Genomic DNA, 17618 nt, shown 5'->3' with positions numbered 1-17618 from the left:
TCAGCATCAGACTTCACCTCCAACCTCCCACTTCCCACTTCCCCCTTGGCCCTTGGCCCTCGGCGGCCAAAAGCCAAAAGAATCTCCCAATCACCACCCAACCCAGCCCACCCAGCAAGATAGATAATCCTCTACCAGCCATACTTCGACCCGGCCTCCTTCTTGTTCCTCCGCCCCGTCGCGAAACTCTCCTCCAGCGCCTCCCGCTGCGTGCTCGCCGCACTGACCAACTGCTGCAGCGTATGCTTGCCCGGCGCGATCGCCCGGACGGGGTTATGCTGCGCGGCCGCGAGGTCCTCGTGGGCCATCTGCTGGTTGGCGGCGTACTCCTGGTCGGTGTTGAAGTGGAGGACCCGCGGGGCTGCTGCGGTTGCGGCTGGTCCGGAGGGGTCGGCGGACCGGCCGAAGAGCTGGCGCCGTTGGGCGCGCGTCAGGTTGAGGTCGTCTGCGATGGCGCTGAGGGTGGTGTTTCCTGATACGGTTGAAGATGGAGTGTAGGAGGGGTGTGTGAGTTCGGGAGCGGCAGCGGAGGCAGGTTCGGGGCCGGCGGGCGCCGCTGCTTCTTGGGTGCTGGTGTAGACTAGGGGTTTGTAGGCTGCTGGCGCTGCTGGCGCTGCTGGTGCGGTGACGGTCTCCTCCGTCGACGAGGAGAGAGAGAACAGACTGATCTTGGGTTTGGATGGTGCTGGCGCTGGCGCTGGCGCAGCCGCCGCTACAGGTGGTGCAGCACCAGCACCAGCCGACGAACCACCCCCAAGATCCTTCTTTAACGGCCCCGCAGCCGAAGCACCACCACTGCCAGTTACAGCAATCGGCCCGGCGGCCTTCCGCTTCCCCTTCCCCTGCGTCCCCCGCCCGACCGACAACGGCTTGAACATCATCGGATTCCCCTTCAACTTGACCTCCTGCGGTGGCTTCGCACCCTCGTTCTTCCCTCCCCCTTCCCCTTCCCCTTCCCCCAGAATATCATCCTTACCCCCCCGCAAACTCCCCGCCTTCGGAATCGTCTCATCCCCATCCTCGCCCCCTAACCGCCCAAAAGCCATCTCACTCCGCATCTCCGCGTCCGCCTGCCGATCGAACCCCGGCGTCGCCCCCGTCTTCAGACTGAATACCTTCCTCGTGGATCCGGTCGCGGGCGGTTTAGGAGTGGCGGCGGGTTTCTTGGGCGCGGGGAGGAGCGCATTGAATCCCGCGAATGCGCCGCCGCCACCGCCACCGATTCGGGGCTTTTTGCGCGCGGGTCCGTCGGTGTCTTCGTTGGTGCTGGTGCTAGGGTCGGGTTTGAGGTCAGGGAGGGCGACGCGGATTTTGCGGGGGTTGCTGCGGTCGATTTGGAAGGGGTTTGGGGTTGTTGATGAGGTTGTGGTTGTGGTGGTGGTTGTGGAGGGTGGTGCTGGTGCTGGTGCGGTGGATGTGGGTTTCTTCGTCGTGGTGGTGGTGGTGGTTTCGGGTTCGGAGTCGGAGGCTTCCGAGTCGGAGTAGGCGACTAGGGCCATTGTGGTCTGTGGGTGTGTGGATGCGAGCTGTGTGGTGGGGTTTGAGGAGGTGGTAATGAAGGTGATAATGGTGGTTGGTTGCTTTGAGGGAACAAATATTCGGAGATGCGCGCGGGATTGCGGGCTGGGCTGGCTGGCTGGCTGGCTGGGGCTGCAGGCGCGGCGATGGATCTGGTAACGTTCAGGTGCCGGTGGTAGCTTTAGGGGCCTGATGGCCTGATGGTTCAGGCGGCAATAAGGGCGGTGTGTCGACCTCCGTGGTAAGTTAGTGGTTCTAGCTTGAGTGTATTGCTGCGGGCCTTGCGCGTATACTTCAGGTGGTTTTTGTCGCTTGGTACTCTATCTGCCACGGGCATATAATTCGAGTCACTGAGGCTTGTGCAAGATGTCCTAGTCAAATGCGGTCCTATATGTTGCATCGAAAGGAATTCCTGTGACATCATGCTGCTCTTTCAGATGACCGTCAGATAAGATAACAGCTATGCTGTAGCCCTAAGTCTATGGTGCTACCGTTCAGGTCAAAACGTTCAACTTCCTGCTTGAATTCTGTCACTCTACGAGTATCATTGGCGGTCTAGAATAATCCTCCACATATGAAATCACGAGGCCGTTATGGAGAGCATCGAAAAGCCTAGACAAGGCATATTCGTGAGCGTGGGCTTGAGCCATATCGAACTGAAGCCAACCGCTACGACCTCCGTGCAAACACGGCACGTCTAGCCAGCCAACAGCTGATCGTCACCTCCGAGACTGGCTCATCCTTTCTGCAAGTGAAACAGAGACTCCAGTCCCCCGGCGCAGGGGCATCCATTCCCCGCGGACAGGCCAAGGCCCACACTGATCCATTCTTGCACTCGCCTAAGTAACGCATGAAATGCACCGGACCACGGCCGAGAAAGCCATCAAAGTATCCATACAGCAGTCCGCCACTTTCGGCACAATAGAAAGTCGAGTCCAGTTCGCGGCAGACATAAGTTCCAGCAAAAGTTTTCCCGTCTGGCTGTGTAGGCGAGCGGACAAGCCGGTGAGCAGTGATGTGCCTATTCGGCTGCGGCCAGTCGAGACGGAGACGGTCATCCTCCAGCATGGCCAAAGTGGTGAGAGATTCAGCCCGATCTGGTCGCACGGGGACCAAAGTGTCCGGTTCGCCCGCGTAGGTGACGATAATATCCCCAGTATCAGGGCGATTCTTCACCTCAATGGCCAGGCAAGCCTCTTCGTCCCAGTAGTATCCCGGCCAATTTTGCGAGCTGAGTGTCACACTATGGGACACTGAGCGTAGCACATCATCTCTCTGCAGAAGCCTCGCCAAAATATCCTGCGCTGCCTTCTCGGCGTCCGCATCATGGTTGAACATTACCACTACAGAGAGCTTCTGAGAGGGAACGTGACGCCTGTGCAGCCGGTAGCCGCGCAGAGCACCCCCGTGGCCAACCGTCGGCACGCCCGCCACCACAACGTGCTCGAGGCCGTAGCCGTAGGGGGCCGGGGTCCCGTCCGCGAACGTGGGAGGGAGGGCCATTTCTCGATAGATGCTCGTCTCGTCCGCCCAGCTGCGATGGAGGAACTTCTCGTACGCGATCATGTCTGCCAGCGAGGCCACGACGCCCGCGTCGCCGGACCAGTGGATCCGATTGACAGCGGCGATGTAGCCGCGCGCCTCGTCCCCTTCGTATCCCACGCAATCTCCAGGCAACGAGGCATTGTCCGGATGTAAGCGCGCGGACGCCATTGCTGCCGGTGTGAAAACATGCTCGCCGAGCCACTCGCCCAGCGGTTTGTTTCCGGAGGGAAAGCAGGTGCGACTGCAGCGCTCGATGACCTGGGCCAGAATGTGGAAGTTGGTGTTGGCGTACGAGTATTGGGTCCCTGGGGTGAAATGAGGGGTACCTAGGCGCTCGAGCATCTTTTCACCGGCTTCGGGTAATGAAAAGACTCCGTCCGGTCGAGCGCCCCAGAGTGTCGTCAGGGCCCAGTAGTCTCGTAGGCCGGATTGGTTGTCGCAGAGTTGACGGAGGCTCGGTTTGGAGGCTCCTGGGAAGGAGTCGAGGCTATCGGGCCAGACTTCGCGGAAGTGGGAGTATAAATGCGACTGGACTTGGTCGTCACCACCGAGATGGGATTGCAGTTGTCTTTCCAGTGCCTTAAGGCACATGCACACCATCTGTTTGGTGATCGAGCAGATAGGCATCATCGTTTCCGGTGTCATTGGAATGCGCTGGTCGATATCAGCGTATCCCCAGACATGTTGACCAAGCACGTTTCCATCCTCAAGAATAGCCACTGCACCACCCGGACCACGATAGAGAGCCGGGGATTGCTTGAGCACATTTTGTACGGCTTGGTGGATTGAAGACATGATGATTCGGTTGCTGTTGCGCGAGAGGATCGAATGGATTGTTTACCCCGCTTTGATGGGATGATGATGGTTCAAGATAGATGACTGATAACCGACTCCGCGCTAGCTGATAAGCATGGAGTCCAGTACTTCATACTGCCTCGGGGTCACATCTTGGCAAGGGTAAGGGATCAATAATTGGCATCTAGAAGTATCATTGGTGATTGAGGGATGGGTTAGATTGTGAAGTTGGACTAGATCAAGGTGGTGCAAGAACACAGTGCCTAGTGGACAAGATATTACATCAACTAGCATCATTGGTCTAGTGGTAGAATTCATCGTTGCCATCGATGAGGCCCGTGTTCGATTCACGGATGATGCACTCACTTTTTTTGATTTTTTACTACCTCCAGGGTAGCTGAAATGCCTTTTTGACATCCACCGAAGCAAATGGTGCTGTAAGCTGACAACCCCGCATATAACCTACCGTATGTCGCTTGACAGGAAGTTCCAAGTTGCTACGTGCTGGTCTTGCTGCATACGTGTTTGCAAGACCACTAAGCTTTATTCGGTATGGCTCATGATGCGAACTGATACACGGCGATTGCTTACACATTGACACTGAGATTGAGCAAACATGCCCTGCACAAGCAGTTCTCCCCCTACACAGAGTGAAGTGAAGCGCTATCGTACATCCTTTCGCAAAGCCACAATTTACACCGAACCACAACGAATCCGAGAGGCTGATTTCCAAGCACAATATGGCTCAGGATCAGAGCCCACTCGAGGGAGCTGAAGCATCGGAAGGAACCTCCTCCGTGGAACTCGTTGACCGCGATCGGGGTTCGGAAATCATTGCTGCAATTGTTAACGGTTCTGTGGGGGATGTGCAGAAGCTAATCAGCGAGGGTGCTCTGAATGTGAGCTTCGAATATACTGTCGACCTTTGACTGAAAGAGTCTCGGTATGGATCACGCAGAGTTAAACCTGCTGCTAGGCGGCAGCAGGACTGAACACCCCTCATCCTCGCTGGGAGTTTGGGATGGGATGATATCGTCCACTTACAACTACGCAGTCATGCTGATGTGGATCTTATGACTAGCGAGGGAGAAACAGCCTTGCATCACGCCGCTCTTGGGGGCCATGCCAGGATCGCATCGGCGCTCCTGGCAAAGTATGCGGTGGTTGATGCTCGGAATTCCGAAGATATGACACCTTTGATGTATGCCTGCTGGGAGGGTCACCTTGAATGTGTTTGAGTGTTGGTGAGCCACGGGGCTAATGTAACCTTGACTGGCTCTACGGACTGGACTCCGTTGTTCTTTGCCGTCTGCGAGTATCAGATCGAGATGGTGCGATTTCTACTGCAGACCCCCGGCATTCCGTCATCAGACCGAAGGCGAATGCTCAACACCCAGAACCACGAGAAGAAGGCCACGCCCCTGAGAGAGAGTATATATTTTGGGGATAAAGAATGTACCAGAGAACTACTTGCCGACCCAGATCTTGACATGACCGTTGCCGACCTCGAGGGTGACACGCCAATGCCAGCGAGCGTAGCAATAGGCGATTTTCCGACCCTCTTGCAGATATTTCAGATGCCAATGTATAGCATCACCGATCCGCTCGAGTCCTCTCCCCGCCTAGCAACGCCCCGCGAACTCAAACGAGTGGAAAGGGCTTTACTGGATGGATTCTCTCGTCTCGAACCATGGGAGTCAAATCTCTTCATCGTTATGCATTGGGCGGTAGTGAACGGCAGTCTGCCCTTGGCAAAGAAGTGCCTGGATACTCTGCCAATCCTCGTTGACTATTCGGGTCCCATGCAAGCAAAATGGCTACATATTGCATCGCGGTTTGATCACGGCGAGTTGGCTAGAAACCTGACCACGTATGGTGTCGATGTCTACGCCACCACAGAGCGTGGCATGACTGCCCTTCATCTGGCTTGTGTAGGAGGACATAGCGTCACGGTGAGATATCTCCTGGAGCACCTCACAAGCCAGGCGGGGAACCAGGCGCCAGGGCCGGGGGCTGCAACCCCGCGCGAATGCGATACAGCGAGATTGATTAATTTCATCATGGCAGATGACAAGCTTGGAGAGTCCGCAATCAGTCTATCTGCGAAGGCCAAGGGTAGAGGTACCAGTGACATTTTGTGGGCGGAAATCGAAACCTTTGCAAGCAACAGGGAGAACTTGAAAAGCTTCTCTCGCGCCGATCTCGAGCGACTCTAGGAGCTTACAGCCCAATTTGAGGAGCCTGGTAGTGAACGGATACTCAGGGTCCTTTTACATCTTTTACACCCGAAGACCGTCGAGAAAGAAGCGGAAGTTGACACGTCGAGCTGGACAACTCTGCATTGGGCTGTGCAAAGTGCCAGGCCGGAGCTGGTCTGGTTGCTGCTCTCGAACGGAGCACACTTGAACAAGAAAGAGATTAGTCAAGCTGTGCAGATACTGGAAAGCAGGATCCATCATGGTTCTCGGTCCGAGGCTGATTCGGTTATTTCTCATCTCCTTAAGAGCCCGCCACGGGTTAGCGCTCACGCGGCTATTGAGGACGACTATCACAAACCTGAGAAACCAATTCTTAGGGAGGAGAGCAAGCATTTCATCGAAAATAACACTGGAATCATCGTGGATCTCTTTGATGGAGCGGGATTTGTGATGAAACGGAGAACCCTGAGTGAGATTATCTACGACAAAGGGCCTGAACTTATAATGGAGCATGTTGAAGAGTATGACTTCTCGAGCTTGACTCAATTGAAGCAATATCTAAAAGACCAGAACCAACAATCGAGCTCGATTGACCTGGAGTCATCCAATGAAGTGGGATTCAGATCTGCCAAGACAAAAGAGCCTGTGGACCAGACAAATGTTGCTGATCGATCGGCCATGTCAAGGCGAGAATAGCAACAGGAGAGGAATGAGAGCGCTGCTCCTAGACAACAACTGACCGAGAAAGAGTCAAGGGATTTCCGATGAATTCACGCCCCCCTCCACAATTTACGTGCCGAGCTCTGAATGCGGTTGTTCGAGTCCGACGTTAACAAGGGCAAATTCTCCGAGTAGATGCGACTGGCCGAGGTATGTTCGGAGCCTCTGATTTAGAGTAATGATTGGTATTTCAAGCCATGTGATCGCTCATTGGACCTGGTAGGACCTAATCATGCGGGTTGGGATCGATTCTCGCAAGACCAAGGAGGAGCACGAGTACTTGATGAAACTCTTAAGGCTTGGCTTGATTGAAAGCCCTGCAGGGGGTGGAAAACGATACATAACGCCACAATTACTGGTGGGAGCTTGCTTAAGAATATCTTCAATTTTTTCTATCCACTAAACACTTTCAGGTAACTGCTCCAATGAACAAAGCTGGAAGGACAACCCAAGGAGAAACTTCGAATATGACGGACCCTGCCGGTGATGATGAAGAATCAGCAGCGCTTTATGTATGCTCCTCTTGTTCGTGACAGATGCTCGATAGTCTAATCTTTGACAGATCCCGTTTCTAACAGTTTTTGAGATCGGAGAGTTGAGTTCGAAGTCTGGTGGAATCGAAGTTTCATCTAAGACAGCACCATCGACCACAGAATCAAAAGAGAATCGACTCACGTTGAATGTTCATGAGCGTATGACTCTCGATCAATACCACTACAGCATTGTGGCAGATACCACAATCCGAGACCGTGAACAGGTCCTTTCTCGATACCTGGAATGGCGAAACAGTGGAAATCATCCGATGACCCATTCTCGCAAAGGGAAAACAGAAGTCGAGCCTTCCAGCGAACTATCTCGGAAAGTTCCAGTGCTTTCAGTCGATCAGCTGTGGCTATGGATTGTTGATGACGGTGTGGACATTTGGTCGCTGGCTCGAAGTACTAATCCCACTCTTTCCCATTACTGACTATCGACTAGCTACCATTGTGACTACCAGCACATGCGACTTTGAGTCCTTTGTCGATCTCGTTTTGGAAGACCTGGTGTTCAGTGAGTCGCGGGGCAAGCATCCGAGTCCGAGAACAGCTCCTGAAATGATGGAAACTATTTTGAGAGTCATCACGGATCCGCAGATGCAAAGTGTCAGCGTCAAAGGCAACCACAATCCGAAGCAGCCCCTGGAGATATTTCGGGATATAATTCAACTCGTGGTGAGTGTGGAGAAGTGGCATTTATTCGGGGTTCCCTTCCGCTTGATCAGAATACTAAGACGCCTCCATAGGCCGAAGAGAAAATTAAAATGACGAGAGCTTTCATTGAAGAGGTCGTCGGGGCATCGACTGGCGCCGAAGCCCTGCCCAGGCGGGACTTGGGCTTGGAGTTCCAACTACTGTACGAGGTCAAGGACATCCAGAATGAGTTGGATATCCTTCTCGCACTGACCAAAACACAAGAGTCGGTGTGCTCTTCAAGCTACCTTGCCTCAATGGAGGATCTTGCACCCTCTATGCGCGCTCTGCGCATAAAGATACAGGCCGTGCAGCGAGAGGCTCAAAGCACACGAGAATCAGTGAGTCTTGAAATTGCAGCATGAAGCTCTCCCGCCGTCTGATGATGTATTTTTGAAACCGTTCAGATCAACACACTTCTGGATATCCGCCAGAAACATACAGGTAACCAAGACGCCGAATTCGGACGACAGCAGGCTTATACCACCATGGTCTTCACCATTGTTACGATTGTATTTGTGAGTGTGCCCTGCGGCGGCGAGGCGACATCTCTCAGTGGGCAATGCATACTGACACACCACACTCGCAGCTTCCCCTCTCCTTTCTTACATCCCTTTTTGCACTTAACGTCGCCGTCTTTTCCGAATCCCCTTATCCCAATCAGTGGATCTTTCCCATTCTGTGTAAGTAGTGCGTCAAGTCCAAGGAAATGCCAGGTGTTAATGGCTGCATAGTCGGGTGTTCCGCTGCCTTTTCCATTTCAGCGATTGTGGTCACTCTCAATGTGAACGAGTTGGTGATGAAACCATATTATCGCTGGCGCCTCTCATCTCGGCCGGAGCGAGACCCATGGGAAGGGCGTCACCAGAGAAAGGAAGCCAAGGACGTGGACAATCCACCACTGGAGACCGTCCCTCGTGGTGGAGGGATGTTGAGTATCGTTACAGCTCTGCAAAGAATGGGTCCATCTGGAGGTTCCTTGCTCGCCATGAGATTCAGAGATAAAAAAATCGGGGACTCAGAGGGGCGAGACTACGACACCTCTGTGTGATGATACAACCACGAAGCAAGTTCCAGGGTCTTGTTCGATGTTGAAAATAGCTTCTAGAATGTTATAACGTGATCTTAGTTGTCCAGTAACTTACGTACTACGTAGTAAAGTTAGCTTGTAGTCCCTCAGTGCAGTCACGCTATACCGCATCCAGTAATGCGTCGTCAATGTCCGAGTCCCGCCATCCGTCCCCGCCAAGAGTCCGGAGTAGATTCCACTGCTGGGTTCATTCCACATTTACTTCAACACCAACCTAACCTACCACCTTCATTATCTCGACACCGTGACTCTTTCCCAACACCTAACCTCATCACGAACCGCCCCAACACAACCGAATCACCTCTTCTACCACCAGAACTCCACTCCCCTTCTCCCATCGCAATCGAACATCCTAACCTCAACAATGCCGTGAACCTAACCTAGTATTCATTCAACCACGCGCATCCTCCCCACACCATTCCACAGCCATCACCAACCTCATACGACCACCTACCACCTCACCACCTCAACCGGGCCCACCAAAATGCCCGAACCAATCGACCAAACCTCACCTCCACCCCGACCCCCTCACCCTCCCTCCCAAGACAACCAGCACCAGCACCAACAACAACCCCGCCGCAAAAGATTCCGCTTCAAATCGCCCTCCCGCCCCAGCTCCAGCTCCAGACCCAACCCCAACCCCAAAGACCCCCACGAAAAAGAAACCCGCCACACCGCGCACCGCGCCCGCCGCGCGCACCGCAACCGCCACCGCCACCGCACCCCCAAAACCCCCGAAACCCCGGACCCAGCCTCCACCCCCCCAACAGCACAGCTAGACCCCGACACCGCCTTCCGGGAATCCCTCTTCGACGCCCTCGGCGACGACGAAGGCGCCACCTACTGGGAATCCGTCTACGGGCAACCGATCCACACGTACGCCGTCCCCAGCATGCCCACGGGCCCCGCGGGGGAACTCGAGCAGATGGACGAGGAGGAGTACGCGGCCTACGTGCGGAGCAAGATGTGGGAGCGGACGCGGGAGGGGATGCTCGAGGAGCAGGCGCGGTTGCGGGCGGAGCGGGACCGGAAGCGTCGGCGGGAGAAGACACAGCGGCAGCGGCAGGCCGGGGAGAATGCCCGCACGGCGTTCGATGAGGCCATCGAGGCGAGTCTGCGGCGCGGGAGGGAGCGGAAGCGCGAACGGGCGTGGAAGGAGGCGTGGGAGGCTTATCGGGGGTGTTGGGGGAGGTTGGATGGGGCTGTTGCTGCTGCTGCTGTTGCTGGTGGTGGTGGTGATGGTGGTGGTCAACAATTGGGGAAGGAGGGGGAGGGAGGGGATAAAGGGGGCAAGAAGGGCAGTTTCCGCAATCTCGTCTTCTGGCCCGTGGACTCGGGGAAGCGCAGGGATGTGAGCAAGGAGAATGTGGAGGGGTTTATGCGGCATTCCCCTCAGGCTGCCAACGGGCCGTCGGAGTTGTTGGCCGTGCTGAAGGCGGAGCGCGTTCGCTGGCATCCGGATAAGATCCAGCAGCGGTATGGAGTGCTCGGGATCGAGGAGGCGGTGCTGCGCTCGGTGACGGAGGTGTTTCAGATCATCGATCACTTGTGGAATGATCTTAGGACCAGGGAATCTGCCTGATCCCGGTCCGACTTTGTCCAGTTGGCATATATGCATCACTGGCGCGTGTCCTTTGATTAGCGATTGATACCCTCGACCTATAGATTACGACTAATACAACGATTACCGAAACACCGTAAGTCCTCAAGGCTAAGAAATCTTCGCCTGCTCAGTCGAATTCATATACGCATGCACAAGAAACTAAAAGCTTTCTCATCTCTTTACCTACCCACCCAATCACTTCAGAATCTCGAGTACCGCTGCTTGGACCGATAAGCAGTCCAACCCACGTACGCGCCCACGACCGCGGCCAGGAACAGCACAACCTTGAACAAGAACCAGCCCCAGCTGCCCTTCTTCTGGCGGCGCTTGACCCGAGCCGAATCCTGCCCGCGGGCGCGCGAGGGCCCGCTCTTCGCACCGGGGCTGCCGCCGCCGACGCTGTACAGGTTCTGGGCCTTGACGGAGACGATGTCGAAGTTGTCGCTGAGCTCGCCCGTCTCTGCGGAGAAACCCAGGTAGGCGACGGAGGGGATGGCGATGTTCTTGTCCTCGGCGTTCAGCTCGAAGCACTGGATCCAGGTGTCCTCCTTCTTGTACTGCAGTTCCAGCGTCAGGGTCTTATCCTGGAAGTAGGTCAAGCGGGCCTTGGTGGGGATGGAGGCGCCACGGAGACCGCGAGCCTGTTGTTCGGCAAACAAAGCATTAGTATCCGCAAGGAAAAAAGTCACAAAAGCAGAGGCATAACGTACAGAGCATCCAGCCAACTCATTGGCGCGGCCATCATGAGCCTGGTCGTAGGAGGTCTGGCCATCACCCATCATGGCCATGACGTAGGGGAACGTAGTACCGGGGCGGTTGTTCTTGTAGGTGTCGAAGAAGATGCCCAGACCCTCGAAGTTGTCCGTCGAGCCGAAGACGGGACCCTGCGTCGCGCGCTGCTTGGTGAGCCACATGGCGAACCCATCGCCGTGCAGGTTGCCGGCGCCGTGAATCTTGAACTCGACCTCGATCTATTATGACAGAACGTCTCGCATATCAGCCCACCGTGCCCCCTCATCAACCAATTCCCCCCCACCGTGCAAAAAACCATCAAGCACAATTGAAACTAACCTCCCAGTTCGTCGCGGTCAAGGGCACCCGAGAGAAGATCCATCCCTGCTGTGAAGGTCGATCCGAGGTAAGACGGATGTATCTGGAACGAAAGAACAACGCAACGCGCAAGTGGTCAGTTTTACACCGAACCGATAAGTGTCGGGGGATCTCTCGTACTGGTCCGCCCGGATTATCGTATCACCACCAAAATCGAACCAGCGGCTTTGGAAGTCGGAGTCCAAGTATGGCTACATAGTCCGTGGGTCAGTAAGAGGGCGGTAATGTTGCTGTTCGTGCGCAAGAGAAACCCTACCGGTGCGAGACTATGGGTCCGAAGCTATACCACCCTCCGCGCGTCGCATTAGTTTATGAATGATCTAGGATAGCAAGAACGGTCTGGTCGTCTTGAGTCTGGGCTTGGATGGCTACACACCGGGATGCTCTTCACATCATCACCGTCGTAGGCATTGGCCAGGGGGACCGAAGCGAGGCCAGCAAGGCAGAGGAGAGACGAGAGCCGCGGAAGCAGCATGGTGATATCACACAATCTTAATTGAAACTTGGCTGTACACCCAAAGGTCGGTGAGATCGAAGAACAAGCGACGAAAGCGCGCAAGGTCGGCAACAGGTCGCGAACGGGAGAAAGATAGCTTTTTTTTTTTTTTTTGGATTTGGTCACCAGGACGTATAACAGCTTCTGGCAAAGGTTCGGGTAAAAGAGCACCCTCCCCCCACACGTCAGATGGCCAGCAAGCTTGAGGGTTGGAGGAAACTCAAATAAACAAACCAGAAATCCAGAACTCACCTCAATCGACGGAAGAAGAATAAAGACTCCGGGAAAGGGGGAGTTTCACAAAAAGTTATTTGGAGGGGAGAAAAGAACGAACACCGGAGATAGTCGGAGGGGAAAGGAAGAGAGAGAGAGAGAGAGAGAGAGAGAGAGAATGACAGGTGGTGTGTGTGTGTCTGTGTGGTGGTTGGATGAGGAGAAGGGATCTATAACTAACTAAACAACCACATAGCGGGAAACTCTCCAAGTGTCCACATCGCCGGTACGGTTTAGCTTAGCTAGTAGCTCATTGCCGTGGCGCAGCTTTTCATCGGACCGGACACTCACCAGCCACAATATGATCTCCGCGGCCGCGCAAGATCTTGAACTCCCCCCCCCCCCCCCCCCCCCCCCCCCCCCCCCCTCGTCACGGTTCTCCGATACAACCTACCATTTTCCTCCCTCATTAACTTTTTTGTATATTAACCACATTTCTCCTTTCTAAACACCCTCTCCCTCCCTCCATATCTCGAATACTTACACAATGGCCCTCTTCGGTTCCTCCTCCGCCTCCGCCGAGGCCTCCTCCCCCTCCACCAGCCAGGAGATCAAGGCCTCGCTCATCCGTCAGGTCCAGGAAGAGGCCGCCATGAGCAATGCCCGAAGCCTGATCGGCGTATGTCTCCCTCCCTCCCATTCCTCTGACTTACTTATCTTCCATCCTCCGAGTCATACCCAGCACCCCAGCACCCAGCACCCCTTCGTTTCCATTTCCATGCCCACAAAATCTAACCACCCACCACAGAAGGTCAACGAGCACTGCTTCGACGCCTGCGTCCCCACGCCCGGCCCCTCCCTCACGGCCAAGGAGTCCACCTGCCTGTCGCAATGCATGGAGAAGTACATCGGCTTCTGGAACGCCAGCAGCCGCGCCTACATCGCCCGTGTCTCCAAGGAATCCAAGAGCCTGGGCGGCGCCGACCTGTCCGGGGTTTCTCTGTGAGCGGAAGCAGATGCTCAGAAAAAAAGAATATAAACAACGTTTTTCCCCTCTCTGTATTTCTATAGTTTTCCGGAGTCGAATCCCTTTTCCAATCCTTCAAACCGAGACATCTGGGTAAAAGAACAAGAAGAAGTCGCTATGTCGGTTGGGTTTCGGCGTTGACTGTTCATCCTCCTGTATCACGGGAGTAGTGGTAGTGGTGTCAGTGAGCAGCAGGCCTGAGAGCTGATGGTTTCTTCTGGGCTTGTAGACGTGCGTTGCGTGAAGCGGGAACCCAGGATACAAGGCATTGTGGGGGTTCGTGTTTCCTATGTATACTATCGGGTGGTCATTTAAGAGAGCCCTTACACTTGCTCTTTGGAAAGGACAGGGTCAGGCGATTTGCTCGAATTAAAAAGAGTCTCTTCAGCCATTCCAGTATCTAGGTCTTTTCGTCTCTTGTCTTCTCTTCTCTTCTCAAACGTCAACTACCGAGTGGCAGTCGTGTTGTCCACGTATCTCCAAGGTCGACTTTTATAGCTATTAGAAAATCCCCAATTGTATGTACATGACACAATAGCCTCCACACGCGACACGGAAAGAGAAACGATCCAAGAAAACCCAAATATATCCCCATATTTGCACAACATAGATAACAGAAAAAAGCACGACACCAATTCAAAGAGCGGTCGTGGTTGATTGGACAGCAGACCTGCGCCCCCGCAAGATTCAGCACCGCCACCGCGGTAAGTAACTCCAGCCACATCCCTTCGTGATGACAACCAGCAGCAGAAAGTAAGCAAGCCATAGGCAAAGGACGGTGTTTTCTTGCTCGAGCAACCGTGCGAGTCGAAACCGAGTCGCACCTATCAATCATCAAGAGAGACAGGAATCGAGGGACGGGAACGGAGAAAGGGCTGAGCCAGTTCCCAGGAGGGAGATAAAGAGATATATGAACAGGTTAAGACCATATTGTTATATGCTCTAAAGTCTGAAGCAGCCAAGGCTTGATTCGGCCAGCGATCATGGAAACAGACAAGCCGACGCAGAGCAAAATCATCGCAGCAACAGTGATAAATGACAACTCAAGATATGGCTATTTTAGGAGATAGCCTCGGGAGATAACTCCGGGGAGGATTATACCCGCTCTTAAACGCCCCCGGAACCATCAATCGACTCAATTCCGCAAGAACAAATCCATGGAAAGGCGGGATATCATCTCATCATGAACCATGGCGACCATTAGAAGTCGGGGAAAAGATGACCGTGACTTATCTCAAGTTAGCAAGACTAAACGCGAAAGGGAAGCAATCGGGATTACATACGGGTCTTCTCCACCCATGCCGTACTGTTCCGTCTCCTCGGGATACCGGTCGTACTGGCTGGCGTCACCTTGCCCGCCCCGGATGGGCGGCACATAAGGAGCATCGATATCCTTCCGAGCCAGGCGGTCCCAGGTAACCTCGGCGAACCAGGGATGGTTCTTGACATCCTCAGAGCCTCCATGAAGGTTACCCAGACGCTTGGTGAGGTCCGCTGTGATGAGCTGCGATAGCAAATCGACGGCATCGGGATGCAGGTAAGGCGGGTACTTGACTCTGCCTCGCAGGATGTTCTCATAGATCTTCACAGGGGAGCCGCTGTCCCAGAAAGGTGTGAAACCGCAGAGCATCTCAAAGATCAAAATTCCCAATGACCACCTTTAGTAAAGTTAGCAGTGCTGCAGAACCACCAGCGGATAGCTCCTTACCAGTCCACGGATTTGTTGTAGCCCTTGGAAGACACGACTTCCGGGGCCAAGTAATCGGGAGTTCCACAAAGGGTCCATGTGATGTCAGGAACCTCCTTCGCGAAACCAAAATCGGTGATCTTCAAGTGTCCGTGCCGATCCAGAAGCAAATTCTCGGGCTTGAGGTCTCGGTAGATGATCTGCTGAGAGTGGAGGTACTCCAGGGCAAGGGTCACCTCAGCGGCGTAGAACTTAGCGACAGGATTGGGAAACCGCTGAAGCTTATTAGCACGGACTCAGGGAAGGACTCCGAGACCACGGAGCATTGTGCGACCACCTACCTGGGACTTGCGCAGCAAACTGAAAAGTTCACCACCCTCTACAAAGTCCATGACCATATACAGGTTGCGCGAATCTTGCCAGGTACCCCAGAGAGTGATCAGGAACGGATGCCTGACCCGGTTCAGCATACGACGCTCGTCGTTGGTGTGCTCGATTTGCTTCATCTTGACCACCTGCGCCTTCTTCAACACCTTGATGGCATAGAAGCGATGGTTGTGCTTGGACTGCACTAGATGAACACGACCAAAACTGCCGGTTCCCAATGTGCGCTGCAAGATGAAGTCATCTAGGGAGTATTTTCCCTTGGTGGTACGAGCATCATTGCGATTGGCTGATTGACCCTGCGCCTGGCTGCCGGAGCCAGAGTGCGTTGAGCCCTGCTGAGAGGAGTGAATTATGTTCTGTATGCTGGCGGCATTGACATTGGACTGTGAAACACCGGAGGTGTGTTGAGAAGGCGACGCTTGCGACACGGTAGATTGCATGGAGACTGGTTGACCCTCGTTGGATTGATCGGCTGTGGAAGAGCGGTTGAGCTGGTTGGCGGCCGAATTTTGCGGCTGATTTGCGGGGTCAGCGGTAGTGGCGGAATTGGAGGCAGGTTGCTGGTGCTCTTGCTGGTTTTGCTGCTGATTTTGCTGCTGGTGGTGGTCGGGGTTATTGTGGTGGTGGTGAGTGAGATAGTGAAGAGGGTTGTGGTGGTGGTGGTGGTTGTGGTTGTGGTCGTCTTCGGCAGCGTTTGGTGACGTCTGCGTCTGGGCCGAACCGGCTTCAAGCTCTTTAGAGAGGGTCTGCGAATCCTTAGTTCGCCGCTTCTTCAACAGTCCTCCTAAACTAGGCATCGAGAAGAGAAATCTGATACAAGTTTGAAATGCAAAACGAACACACAGACCATACACGAAGGTCTATGTGGGAGTAAATAAGAAGTTGGAGGATTTGGGGGGGATACGTTGAGGGGAAGGGAAGGGTTGAGGGAGGGGACGGAATTGTGTGCACGACACGAGAGAAGAGTAGTTAGTTAGTCTCAGCCCCTCTTTTGCAGCACCGCAACTGCACTTTTCGGGGAGGGCAAAAAGGGAGTTGGAGGGGGAGGGGAACAGCAAAGGAGGGGGGACCCGAATTGATTGAGACGTGGGCAACAAGCAGCCAGCTTTTTTTTTCCTTTCCTTTTTTTTTCTGACTTTAAGTTCTTTCCTTCTCTTGTCTCAATCAGCTCTTTTTCTTTTGGAATGGATGGTTCGGGCGCGGATACAGCGGAGCCACCCAAGCAGAAAGTCTCAACTCTGAACTGAGACGGCGGTCAACGGAAACTCAATTGGGTCGAAGGATGGATGCAAGAATAATTGATCGATCTCTTGACTGTTTGACGGTGCAGAGAAGAACGAGGAGGAGGCAGAAAAAGTACGAGAAGAGCAGACAGAAAGACCGAGAAAAGAAAGGGACTTAATAGGAAGAGGAGGTTGGAAAAAGGGAAGCCAAAACAGCTGGAAGTCAACCTCTCAAGAGGAAGAGGAAGAAGAAGAAGCGGGGTTTGGATTTGCGTCAAGCTCAAGGCTGGCTGGGCATCAGTTAGTACTGTCCTTACCTAGATGTACTTAGCTCCAGTTAGATCAGGGATAATGTTAATGGGGCCTGGCTATATCTTAGTAGGCAATTGCTATAACTACAGGTGCAGGTACTGTCTGTCCACTACACTACCTAAGTCCGATCTCCATCAATAGACTAGCTGAATGACAAGCATTGTCTCTCTCTCTCTCTCTCTCTCTCTCTCTCACTCATGAATCAATACCTCCCGAATAAACACCGACCACCCGACACCATCTAGACCTGATCAGTCCGTCCTTCCACGAGTTCGAAGGATGGAAGGATAATGATCTTGAAGATAGTCTAACTACTATATCATCATGACCTGTTTTTCCCACCGAGGCTCATTAACCCATCAAAGTCGCCACGAACCATGGACCAGGGCCCTCTGGGAGATGTCATACTCATCATTCACATCAATCTCTCATCAAGCTCCGATGCGATGAGGTCATCATCCCTCC

At 54.0% G+C, this 17618-nt stretch overlaps 8 protein-coding genes and 1 non-coding gene across 9 annotated transcripts; 5 read left to right on the top strand and 4 right to left on the bottom strand.

The window, feature by feature from the left end:
- Window positions 1-108: 108 nt before the first annotated feature.
- BO66DRAFT_431233 (PRCC domain-containing protein) lies at window positions 109-1619 on the bottom strand. Its single transcript, XM_025650570.1, has one exon. The coding sequence runs from the start codon at window positions 1497-1499 to the stop codon at window positions 132-134; it is 1368 nt and encodes a 455-aa protein (XP_025500459.1). The 5' UTR covers window positions 1500-1619; the 3' UTR covers window positions 109-131.
- A 406-nt stretch (window positions 1620-2025) lies between these two features.
- Window positions 2026-3934, bottom strand: BO66DRAFT_394552 (beta-lactamase/transpeptidase-like protein). Its single transcript, XM_025648014.1, has one exon. The coding sequence runs from the start codon at window positions 3856-3858 to the stop codon at window positions 2188-2190; it is 1671 nt and encodes a 556-aa protein (XP_025500458.1). The 5' UTR covers window positions 3859-3934; the 3' UTR covers window positions 2026-2187.
- Window positions 3935-4148: 214 nt separating this feature from the next.
- BO66DRAFT_t264 lies at window positions 4149-4219 on the top strand. Its single transcript has one exon. It is a non-coding gene; the product is annotated as a tRNA-Gly (tRNA).
- Window positions 4220-5024: 805 nt separating this feature from the next.
- On the top strand, window positions 5025-6106 carry BO66DRAFT_173589 (ankyrin repeat domain-containing protein). Its single transcript, XM_025642315.1, has one exon. It carries the CDS (start codon window positions 5187-5189, stop codon window positions 6072-6074), a length of 888 nt encoding a protein of 295 aa, XP_025500457.1. The 5' UTR covers window positions 5025-5186; the 3' UTR covers window positions 6075-6106.
- A 1137-nt stretch (window positions 6107-7243) lies between these two features.
- On the top strand, window positions 7244-9056 carry BO66DRAFT_441984 (uncharacterized protein; the record flags this gene model as incomplete). The annotated part of the gene is made up of 7 exons (XM_025651382.1): window positions 7244-7288; window positions 7339-7687; window positions 7755-7987; window positions 8059-8346; window positions 8413-8523; window positions 8595-8688; window positions 8740-9056. 7 exons carry the CDS (start codon window positions 7244-7246, stop codon window positions 9054-9056), a joined length of 1437 nt encoding a protein of 478 aa, XP_025500456.1.
- Window positions 9057-9211: 155 nt separating this feature from the next.
- BO66DRAFT_381169 (uncharacterized protein) lies at window positions 9212-10677 on the top strand (the record flags this gene model as incomplete). The annotated part of the gene is made up of 2 exons (XM_025645939.1): window positions 9212-10330; window positions 10382-10677. The coding sequence occupies exons 1-2, from the start codon at window positions 9580-9582 to the stop codon at window positions 10675-10677; spliced, it is 1047 nt and encodes a 348-aa protein (XP_025500455.1). The 5' UTR covers window positions 9212-9579.
- Window positions 10678-10747: 70 nt separating this feature from the next.
- BO66DRAFT_356689 (legume-like lectin family protein) lies at window positions 10748-12423 on the bottom strand. The gene is made up of 6 exons (XM_025644889.1): window positions 12185-12423; window positions 12065-12088; window positions 11929-11999; window positions 11770-11851; window positions 11409-11669; window positions 10748-11339 (listed from the first exon to the last, which is right to left on the bottom strand). Exons 1-6 carry the CDS (start codon window positions 12281-12283, stop codon window positions 10899-10901), a joined length of 978 nt encoding a protein of 325 aa, XP_025500454.1. The 5' UTR covers window positions 12284-12423; the 3' UTR covers window positions 10748-10898.
- A 641-nt stretch (window positions 12424-13064) lies between these two features.
- tim13 (protein translocase subunit TIM13) lies at window positions 13065-13523 on the top strand (the record flags this gene model as incomplete). The annotated part of the gene is made up of 2 exons (XM_025644074.1): window positions 13065-13196; window positions 13326-13523. 2 exons carry the CDS (start codon window positions 13065-13067, stop codon window positions 13521-13523), a joined length of 330 nt encoding a protein of 109 aa, XP_025500453.1.
- A 1221-nt stretch (window positions 13524-14744) lies between these two features.
- pkaC (cAMP-dependent protein kinase catalytic subunit pkaC) lies at window positions 14745-16415 on the bottom strand (the record flags this gene model as incomplete). The annotated part of the gene is made up of 4 exons (XM_025644083.1): window positions 14745-14772; window positions 14828-15202; window positions 15253-15506; window positions 15573-16415. 4 exons carry the CDS (start codon window positions 16413-16415, stop codon window positions 14745-14747), a joined length of 1500 nt encoding a protein of 499 aa, XP_025500452.1.
- Window positions 16416-17618: the final 1203 nt, after the last annotated feature.

Source organism: Aspergillus aculeatinus (genome assembly GCF_003184765.1).
Source record: "Aspergillus aculeatinus CBS 121060 unplaced genomic scaffold BO66scaffold_49, whole genome shotgun sequence".
NCBI classification, from domain to species: Eukaryota; Fungi; Ascomycota; class Eurotiomycetes; order Eurotiales; family Aspergillaceae; genus Aspergillus; species Aspergillus aculeatinus.
Note: the sequence above shows the minus strand (reverse complement) of the source record. Positions and strands in the feature narration are given on the sequence as shown.